General features: G+C 58.8%; 1 protein-coding gene across 1 annotated transcript in view; it reads left to right on the forward strand.

The window, feature by feature from the left end:
- The first annotated feature begins 8,788 nt into the window (after nucleotides 1-8,788).
- Nucleotides 8,789-10,100, forward strand: part of NPPC (natriuretic peptide C) — a 4,904-nt gene continuing 3,592 nt past the window's right edge. Inside the window, exons 1-2 of the mRNA XM_024740592.1 lie at nucleotides 8,789-9,015; nucleotides 9,462-9,775. Of these exons, the coding sequence (XP_024596360.1) occupies nucleotides 8,926-9,015; nucleotides 9,462-9,755 (384 nt within the window). The 5' untranslated portion in view covers nucleotides 8,789-8,925 and the 3' untranslated portion in view covers nucleotides 9,756-9,775. The remainder of the gene's footprint in view (nucleotides 9,016-9,461; nucleotides 9,776-10,100) is intronic.

Genomic DNA, 10,100 nt, shown 5'->3' on the forward strand with positions numbered 1-10,100 from the left:
GGGGCAGCTCCTTTCCCAGCCTCCTGCCCCTGCCCTGCCCCCCGGGGAGACACGGGGCTGCCCTGACTCCTGCTCTGTGGTTCCCCACAGAACAGAGAGCCGTGTGAGCTTGACTGAAGTCCTGGGGGTGAACAGGCCCTCCCACCCAAGCGCCGCCCGCCCTCCCAACCCCGCATCATGGCCTTGCCTTGTTCCGGGGACTGCTCAGCCCCTGGGACCAGGCAGACCCCTGTCCACGTCTGAGCCACTGTCCTGTTTCTGTCTCAGTCTCTGACTCTGCAGCAGCCCTGGACCCAGCAGCCTCCCAGGTGGGTGTCAACCAGAGGAGATGCTGGGAGAGGGGAGTTGAAAGCTGTGAGGATCCCCACCCGAAGGCAAAAAGGGAGGCTGTGCCCCGCCGGCCCGGGTTCTCGGCCCCTTTTCCCTGGCAGCTTTAGCCCCGCCCCCATCCTCAGCCACCCACCCCGGCTGGTGGGGGAGGGCTTCTCCATGTGGGTCACAGCTGATTCGATCATGGATCTCAGGTGTGAGGGCCAAGCCCCCCAGCCCGTAGCTTGCGGGAATCCAGGGTGGTCCCAGGGGTCCTTCTCTCAGGGTCTCCCTGGCCTGGCTCTTTTCCCATGTACGAGGCTCCCTGCCTTGCCCTGTCAGAAGCCCGGCCCGGCCCACCTCCCGTGCTGGACGGCTGCAGCCCCAGACCACCTGATGCACGCCACCCACCACGGCCGCACACACAAGGAGGGCTGCTGTCCTGTCGCTAGAGCTCTCCGTCTCCCCAAACCTTGTGCGCCCAGTGTTCCCACCGATCCAGGCCTGTCTTTCCCAGACCTCCCAGGAATTAAACAGGAAAGAAGGAGAAAAGGGGACAGTGCGGTGGCGGAGAAATGGCCGCTGACAGATACGACAAAGGCCCCAGAACTCGAAGCCCCCCACCGCGTAGATGGGCCCCGGCGGAGGAGGAGCCGCGTCCTCGTCTCGGCCAAGCCTCTCACCACACTCCCACGAGAGCCGCGCGGCGCAGCGTGGAGACAGCTGTTCCTCCCGGCAGATGTGCTCGCGGGGAGCGGGGTGCTCGCTCCCAGCCCCATCGCCGTGACTCGCTGGAGTCCGGCCAGCTCACCCATTAGGCCCTGCGGCCTGCTGAGCCCCGTGTGAGGCTGAGAGCAGAGCCGGGAGCCGGTCGGGGCCTCCACGGCCCCATCTGCGAAGTGGGGCGGCTGGTCGTTTCACCAGCTCCTTCCTTCTGCAAGGACAGAGGCCGTGCCTGTCCCTGCTGCCCCCTGAGGCTTAGAACAGTGCCCGCCTCCAGTCTCTGCGCACTTACCGAGCACCCACTGTGTGGCAGGCGATGTGCGGAGAGCTGGGGCTACTGAGACAGACAGGGAGGTCCCTGAGAAGCTGACAGAGGGAGAGGAGGAAGCCCCACTGGTATTAGGGCTGTGGGACCCCAAGGCTGGGGCCCGCACTGTCTGCGCTGAACTGGAGGACAGGCCCGTGGGAATCAGCAGCCCAGGAAGAGACTTAGTGCTCAGTAGGGACACCACACCAGAGATGCCACATCATTTCAGGTCCTAACCAGGCCATTCTGCCAGAAACCAGGCTGCCTTGGCGGGTCTCCTGCCCCAGCAGGGCTCAGAAACCAGTCCCAAGGGTCACACACCTGGGTTCTCAGTGAGCAGCCCTGGCCATACCACCCCAGTCTGACAGCTGCTCTGCTGCCCTGCGGGATGCACCAGATGAAAAGTCAAGGGGACAAAGAGAAGGTGGCATGCCCGCGGTCCACGCGGCGTCTGGCACCTGGAGCTATGGGGCCGGAATGACCAGAGTCTGATGCTTAATCCCTCTGAGTCAAGATCCCTAGGGGTAAAAGGAAGGTACAGGACTCCAGCCTCTGGGTTCCTTGATCTGGGCACTGTTCTCTGAAGCCCGGTGCCCCTTCTCCCAGCCCAGCATGCAGACTCCCAGCCCTCCCACCCGCCTTTCCTGGCTCAGCCACCACCCAGCTTTCTGGATTTTCTCATAACACATCACTCACCACTCTGTGTTTCTCTTAGCTCCGTGAAGCCTTTTCTGCTTGAGAAACACATTTGGATCTAATGGGGTAAGAAGGTGCTGAAGTTAGAAATATTTGCTTAATTTAGTAATATGTATGAGCATATGTCACATTCATTTTACCAAAGTTAACTCTCCCCCACAGGCTGTGAGCTCGGGTCAGGGACTGTCTAATTCTATAGAGTCAGTGTGATATTTTTATCATCAAGACAACATGGCCAGCACAGGCAGCCTGGACCCAATCATCAAATGTTGTCCTGACAATTTGCTTTCTATTTCCACAGGGGAGCCGCTCAGTCCTTCCTAATTGTCTTCTCTATGTGTTGTCCCCTTTGCCCTTGTGTCCATCACTGAAGGTGGAGGAAGAAGGCTGATGTCTCCAGATGTCCTTACCCTCACATCAGGAGCTGTCAGGGTGCAGCGAGGCTCTGGCAGACTGGTTATTCCAGGAATGAAATTTTGGAGAGGTCAAGCTGTGGGCACCAGGGCCTGGGTAACTGTGGGATCATTCGGGGTACTTACTTGTAAGCAAAAAAGCCTGACTCTGGAAAAAAAAAAAAGCCTCACTCTGGCTGGGTGAAGTAGAAAAGGAATTTATTTAAGGGGTAATTGGGTAGTGGAGAAGGCTTGGCAACAACCCATCCAGGACCAATCAAGCTGCAGAACAGATCTAGCGAGGCCCTCAGTGCCGGCCCTGCCACCAACATTTATGATAACACTGTGTCGGTGACAGCCCTGACACAGGACAGTGGATGCTACCACACTGCCCCTGTGCCCTAGGAAGTGCTCTTGCAGTGTGTCTAAGAGTGTTCTGCATGGCCCTGGATTCTCTGAAGCAACGGCTCCTCATTTAAAACCTAGGGCTGGCCCATCTGGCTGGGGGACTCCAGGTCACACATCAATGTGTTCTGTAGGGGTGGTTAGGCAAGCATTTGACATCTCAGCTTCTGCAGTGGGCTGAGAGCTAGGCAGCAAAAACCCACTGACCTGTGTCCACTACACACAGGGCCTGTCTCCCCTTTTTACCATATCCAAGGACCCCAAGACTCCAAATCAGCTACTTGATCAGAAGTCCTAAACCCTGCTCAACTCTAAGCTGGGGCCTCCTCTCTTAAATAATTTTACCCACAAGGCAAAACAGGCCATCATTGGTGGGGAAGGACCCTTCTTCTTGCCCAGCCTGCACTGGGACACAGGGGCCTTCCTGGGCGATCCAGGGGAAAAGTTTGTTGTGTGATTGCAAGTTGGGCCCAGAAACAATTCACACAGGCACAGGGGTGGTTTTCAAACAATTTATGGGCTTTGGGCTTAAAAGTGTTTTCTAATCCCTGTAGAGACCAGATTGCAAAAATGGATGTTCCTCCAACCCTTGTTAGCATCTGGCTTGGTCGTGACGCTCTCTTGCTGGTGTTCTCTGGTCATTTCTCGTTTTAGGAATTGACTGCTCGCCACAAAGTATTTGGTGGTCACACACTCCTGGGGCAGAAACCTGCAGAGGAGTTTCTGGCTTGGAAAATCCAAAGACGTGGCTCCTTGAGCTGCCTGGTGGCCCTGGCTCGTGGCAGGCCGGTCCTATGGTACCTTCTGTGAAAATGCAATGTTAAGAGGCTTCTGTAAGACACTTGGGGTGGCTTCTATCCACAGGGAGAAGCCCCCTTCCTTGAAGACTGTGACCTCCAACAAATCTGAAACACTGTCTCTAAGACCAGACAATAGACAGCCTCCTCCCGGTACATACCAAGAGGGTAGGCTCACTGCAGGGTCCCCCCCCTCCCAGGACAGCAAGGAGTAGCTCCCTGCTTGGAAAAGCTCCATATGGCCAATATTTTACCAGAACCCAGCCAAGGCAAGCTCAGTCCCCAGGGCACAGAGCCTGGCAGCAGATCCATTCCCTCTGCAAACATCTGGTGCATGCACCACACTAAGGTCGGGATGCTGAGCCATCTTTTGCTGGGAAGGTCCCTCTCCTTCACCTCCCTAATCACTTTCTCAGGGTTTAAGCTTCAGCCTCTACTCCCTCACCTGCCTGTTGATAGTCACGAAACGAGCAGTCGTTTCCCCCAGGGAACTGAGCCTATCTGTAGAGCCTATCTGTCTTTTATTCTTGAAAAGGGAAAAAAAGGCAGGGTGGTGGTGAGGGATAAACTCTGACGTCATGCGCTTGCGTAGGACAGAGGGGTTGGAGGCCATCTGGAGCAGGTGCTGGCAGGGCCCCTGGGAAAGGAGAAGCAGGGCAGCTGGCTCATCAGGTGGGAGTGTCCTGGGGTCAAAGACCTCATGGCACGATGAAGTTAAGGTTTTCTGGAATTTCTGTCCCGGGAAAGATGGATGATGCTTCCTTGGCCTCTGGCTCCTCTCCTAAAGCCAGGCCCGATAGGTGCAGGACTCCTGGAAGAGGTACCAAGCTCAAGGAGACCTGGCCAGGCTGTGCCTCTGCATCTTCCGTGGGTCCCCACCACCAACAGATCTGGGGAGTCTCAGGAGCGCTGGACCCTCCCACCTGGAAGTGTGTCTTGTGCAGTGACATTCAGATCCCTCTTCTGCCCCAGCTGCTTCCTCCTACCTTCGTCTAGGACTCAGAAACCTCTTGTCGGGCCTCCTGACTCATCTGCCCCCATCCAGGAGGCAGGGAAGGCTTTTTCCCAAATACAGATGGTGAAACTGAAGGCTCCAAGCAGTGATGGGATTGGCGAGGGTCCCGCTGCAAGTTCCCTGCCGGCCTCCATGAGATCTGCTCACCGCCTGTTCAGTGTCCTCTCTGGGAAGTAATGCAGCTGGAAGGGGGCCCCTGGGATGAAATAATTGCAGAGAAAACAGATGGACAGCAGAGCAATCCTCCCCTCGTCTGTGTGCCTGAGAATCCTCTGCAGGGCCAGGAGGGGGCGCTGTTACACAGGGAGCTTGTTTCCCCGCTCCTGGGGAGGGGAGGTGGACAATGCTGTCTTAGCCACCCCTTCCCCAGCCTCCTAAAAGCCCTTACGCGCACCTTTCTCGTCTCATCGAGGCCCACTCTTACCTCCTATAGGATCCTGGTAGTGGACTGAACCTCGACTCTGCCCCAGTAGGGCCCATCAGTGGTAGGCACAAAAGTCTTACCTTGCCCTCGTGGAGGAAGGGAAAAAGAGAAGAGGGGCCCACAAGAACAGTCTTTTCTCTCCATGTCCTTTCAGAGGTCCAGGAGGGAGAGTCCTAGCTGTGCAGCTCTCTGATGCCTGGAGTTTGGCACACCGGCCTGGCTCTGACTTCTCTCTCCCACTCCCTCTCTGTGTCCCCTGACAACTGATCACCCTCCTTCGGCCTCATCTGCCAACCTACTCCCCCAACCTACTCTTGCCTCCTCTGGGCCCTCCTACCTGAAGCCCCTCCCCCTTCTTTCCCTAGCTCTGGGCACTCATGTTTTCTTTTACTGCACCCCGCTAAGCCTGGGTGTGTTCCTCCCCGTAGCCCAAAGGGAATCACTCTGTTTTCCATCTGGGTTTCCCTCCTCTCCCCTTTCTCTCCTCCTGCCTGCCGGGTCTCCTTTCCCAGCTCAGCACAGACTTTTGCTTCTCCAGGAAGCCTGCCCTGCTGGCCCAAGCTGGGGGAGCTGTCCTCCCTCCCTGCCATTGTCCTTTTGGGCCTACAAAGCTAGTGCCTGTTGCCTGGGTGGAGGGATGTCTTCCCTGCCAGGATGGAACCCCACAGGCTGCACGGATGCTCGGTGAATACTTGGGGAATGAGTGGATGGATAATTGACAAACGACAAGATTCCCTACAGAACTGCCAGGCTCCTGAGGCCCAGTGGCCTTTTCTCTCTCCTTTGCCATTAGGAGGAGTTTTCACACTGAGCATTCAATAAAGTGCCACAAACAGTTCATGTTCAGCGGCTCAGTGGGCCCAACTTTCCCAGGCCTGGCCCCTGGGGCCAGAGCAGGAAGGAGCAAACCTCATGAGCGGAAAGCAGGGAGAAGTGACCTGGGCCCCCAGTCTAGGCTTAGGGAAGAGAGAGAGCCTTCTCTGCAGCTTCCTGGGCAAAGAAACCAAGGAGGAGTTGAAACCTTCAGTTGCCAAGGCGGTCATGCGCTGGTTCTCTCCTTCCCTGAAGGTCCCTCCAGCATCATCCTCCCACTTCTACCCATCCCACCTCCCAAGCCCAGGCTAAGCAGGAGCTGCTCCATGGTCTGCCCCAGGGAAGCCTCATGCCGCAGTTAAGTCTTCCAGGATCTGATCTGCCCCAAACGACCACAGGCCAGTGGTCAGAAGTGAGGGCTCACCAGAAGATTCCTCTTCCAAAGAGGGGAGGTAGATTCCCAGGTGTTGGTTCTGTCCACACTGGGGCGGGGTCAGTTTATTGTATTTAGTCTCAAAGCTCAAAGAGAGAGGAGACCTAGATGGTTACCCAGCTGTCACCAAGAAGACGGGAAGAACCAGCCTACGGATATTCGGACAGAAGGAGGTGCCCATGGGACACTGGAAGCTCCCAACCTGTCCTCAGTAAGGGGTTTCAGAGGATGTACCTCTTGCTCCCTGGAAACCAGTCCAGTGCCTGGCTCAAGAATCAATCTGGGGCTTCCCTGGTAGCACAGTGGTTGAGAATCCGCCTGCCAGTGCGGGGGACACGGGTTCGATCCCTGGTCCGGAAAGATCCCACATGCTGCGGAGCAACTAAGCCCCTGCGCCACAACTACTGAGCCTGCACTCTAGAGCCCATGAGCCACAAGTACTGAAGCCCGTGTGCCACAACTACTGAAGCCCGCTCGCTCTAAGGACCATGCTCTGCAACAAGAGAAGCCATCGCAATGAGAAGCCTGTGCACCGCAACAAAGAGTAGCCCCCACTCACCGCAACTACAGAAAGCCTGCGGGCAGCAACGAAGACCCAACACAGCCATAAATTAATTAATTAATTAATTAATTAAAAAAAAAAAAAGAATCAATCTGCCTGGCTCCTTAAACCTGTATAAACAAAGCAAGTCTCAAAGAAGTTCCAGATTGGTAACATTCCTCTTCGTCCAGTAGACAAAGAGGAGAGGGGACTTCCATCGTCCACTTGGAGCTCCCTCCCTCTTTCCCTTCTTATACCTCTTCCTTCCTCCTCAAATGAAAGAGTGGTGCCCCTCTATGGGCGTTACCATGCGGAGGCAATCAGGCTGGCTGCCTGGAGGTGATGAGTCAACTCACCAGGATACAAAGGATGCCCTGTTGATGTCTGGATCATCTTGGAGTTCAGGAGATTCTGCTACCCCAAACTCAGGCCTCTGGTGTAGGTTATTTCCTAAACAAAGGGACCTGCACTTTCCCGCGCAGAATGCCAGGGTGGGGAAGAGAAAGCTGATGGTTTGGCATTGTCTCCCGGCTCTGGGCTCAGGCTTTGCTGTGGGATCCACCACATGACACTTGGTTCTCCTGGCCCCTCTTGATTCCTGTGGTGTTCCCGCCGGGGGCGCAGCTTCCTTTCCTCGCAAAGGCTCGTCCAGGTGCCTCCAACCCTCAGGGTAGTCTTGGTGCTTGGGGTCCGCAAGCGCTCCCCTACTCTCCGCTGTCCAGCCGAGTCCCCTGCTCCGGAGGCAGTGGAGTCATAGATTCCTGCATCTCACTCAATTCTTATGGTTCTCTGCCTCCGCGGCCCGTCCCGAAGGACTCCTCAGAGCCCGAGGGACCGAGACGCCCTGCCCAAGGAGAGCGAGTCGTGAGCAGCAGCGATACTTGGGCGTGTTCCGACAACTATGGTAGGGACCACTCTGAGGCAGAAAACGCGAAGGCGACCACCTGTTATGGCTCACAGAAACCAGACTGGGCTCGGGGCTGGGTAAAGCTCCGTCCCCAGACCGTGCAGGTGCACAGGCCACTGGAGCGGACAGCCACACGCTGCGGATCCTCGAGTGGGTGCAGTCAAGGCCAGGCGCGCACCCGTCGGCGCAGAAGGAAGCCATCTGGCGGGTCAGACCCGGGGACGTTCTGCAGGGCCGGCCCGGGCTGAGGGCGCACTTAGAGCCACAGCGGCGGGCCCAGTATGCTGCCGCACACACGCATGAACACTCGCATCTCGTTCACGTTTCGCTCCCAAACACACCCGCAGGCGAAAAGCTCGCACTGTCCGGTGAAGGACTTGCGCTCTCCCCTGCGGCCCCGGGCAAACCCCGCTCTCTCTGTGCCTACCTCCCGGACCTCTGGCCCCATCCTCTGCCTCCCCAAGCTAAAGGCGTCGGTGCGATCTGAATTACTGTCCCGGCGAGCAGGTGAAAGGTGGAGCAGCAGCGCCAGGCCTCGCGCCTGTCAGGTGCCCCGGGAAGAGATTGGCAACAAGGCAGATCTGCGTGGATTTCGGGCTGTGCCAACTTTCTGGCTGTGTGACTTTGGGCAAGTTACTTAATTCCTCTGAGCCTATCTTTGCACTTGCAAAGAGGGAAACTGATCCTTTCCAGGAAGAGCGTGTGTGCTGAGGTCCAACCTTGTGCGCAGGGCAGCGGGCGCACAAACGCTTGGCATGCCAGAGCGCGCTCCCTGCAATTCGAGTTCCCTTGTGCGCGTCGCTTTGCAGCTTGGAGCGCAGTCGGGAGAGAGCCCGCCGAGCCGCGGGATCCCTCCGGGGTGGGATGAGGCGGGGGGGCAGAGGGGGAGCCGCCGCGGACCCCTCCCGACCCTCGGCGCGAGTGCCATTGGCCCGGGCGGCCCTGTGGGCGGGAGGATGACATCAGCGGCAGGTTGGATTATAAAGGCGCGAGCGGAGCCGCGGGCTCAGAGCGCACCCAGCCGGCGCTGCGCAGCACTGGGACCCGGACCCGCACCCGCGTCGCAGCCCGGCCAGCCTGCTCCGCGCTCGCCTGCCCGTCTGCCCGCCGGCCCCGCGCACCCTTGCTGCCGCCGGCCTGCGCCCAGCCACCCCACGGGCACCATGCACCTCTCCCAGCTGCTGGCCTGCGCCCTGCTGCTCGCGCTACTCTCGCTCCGGCCGTCCGAAGCCAAGCCCGGGGCGCCGCCGAAGGTGGGTGCTGTCGCAGGGACGTCGGAACTGTGAGGGGCGGTGGTAGGGCTAGGAGGTCTAGGAGGGTGTGGCCCGCCGGAGGGAGCAGAGGGGGCGGGAAGGCGGCTCTCTCCCTCCCCTGAGACGTGCGCGGGTGAAAGCTGGGGAGCCCTCGAAGCCCGGACTTGGGAGAGCATCGACAAATGCGCAGCCTCTGCCTCAGTGTGGTCAGCCCGGCAAGGGGCAAAGGAGAGGAGGGCAAGGGGCTCCCCGAAGGAGCGGACATCGGCGGCCGCGTGGCAGGTGGATGCAGGGCCGAGCCGTCCGGCACCTCTGGGGGCGCGCTCAGGACTCGAAAGGACAAACCGCGCTGGCCGGAGTGTCGGGCTGGAGCATCAGCGGCCCCGCAAAGTCCCCCGCGCTGCCGCGGCGCGTCCCTTCACCTGCCCGTTCTTTCTTTCTGACAGGTCCCGCGCACTCCGCCAGGGGAGGAGGTGGCCGAGCCCCAGGCTGCGGGAGGAGGTCAGAAGAAGGGCGACAAGACTCCCGGGGGCGGCGGCGCCGCCAATCTCAAGGGCGACCGGTCGCGACTGCTCCGGGACCTACGCGTGGACACCAAGTCTCGGGCGGCGTGGGCCCGTCTTCTGCAAGAGCACCCCAACGCGCGGAAATACAAGGGAGGCAACAAGAAGGGTTTGTCCAAGGGCTGCTTCGGCCTCAAGCTGGACAGGATCGGCTCCATGAGCGGCCTGGGATGTTAATGCGGCGACCCCTGGCGGCGGTGAGTACTACCAACCCCGGCCGCGGGGAGCTCTTGCACACCCAGCTTCCCGTGAAGCCCCCCAGAACCAAGCCTGCACCCCCTCCCGCAGGCCGGCTCCTCTCTGATCCCCTGAACCTTTCCGCCTCCCAGCCAGACCATCTGGGCACAAGATTGAGTGTGTGTGCTAGACATTTGCCCCCAACACCATTTATCATCCCATTTTACAGATGGAGAAGTGGGATAAAGTGGTCAGGGAACTTTGGCAAGGTCAGAAATGGCTCAGCAGGGATGGACCCACCTGGCTCCCTCTGGAGAAACAGAGACAGCTCGGGGGGGGGGGGGG

Source organism: Neophocaena asiaeorientalis, unplaced genomic scaffold (genome assembly GCF_003031525.2).
Source record: "Neophocaena asiaeorientalis asiaeorientalis breed wild unplaced genomic scaffold, Neophocaena_asiaeorientalis_V1.1 scaffold388, whole genome shotgun sequence".
Taxonomy (NCBI): domain Eukaryota; kingdom Metazoa; phylum Chordata; class Mammalia; order Artiodactyla; family Phocoenidae; genus Neophocaena; species Neophocaena asiaeorientalis.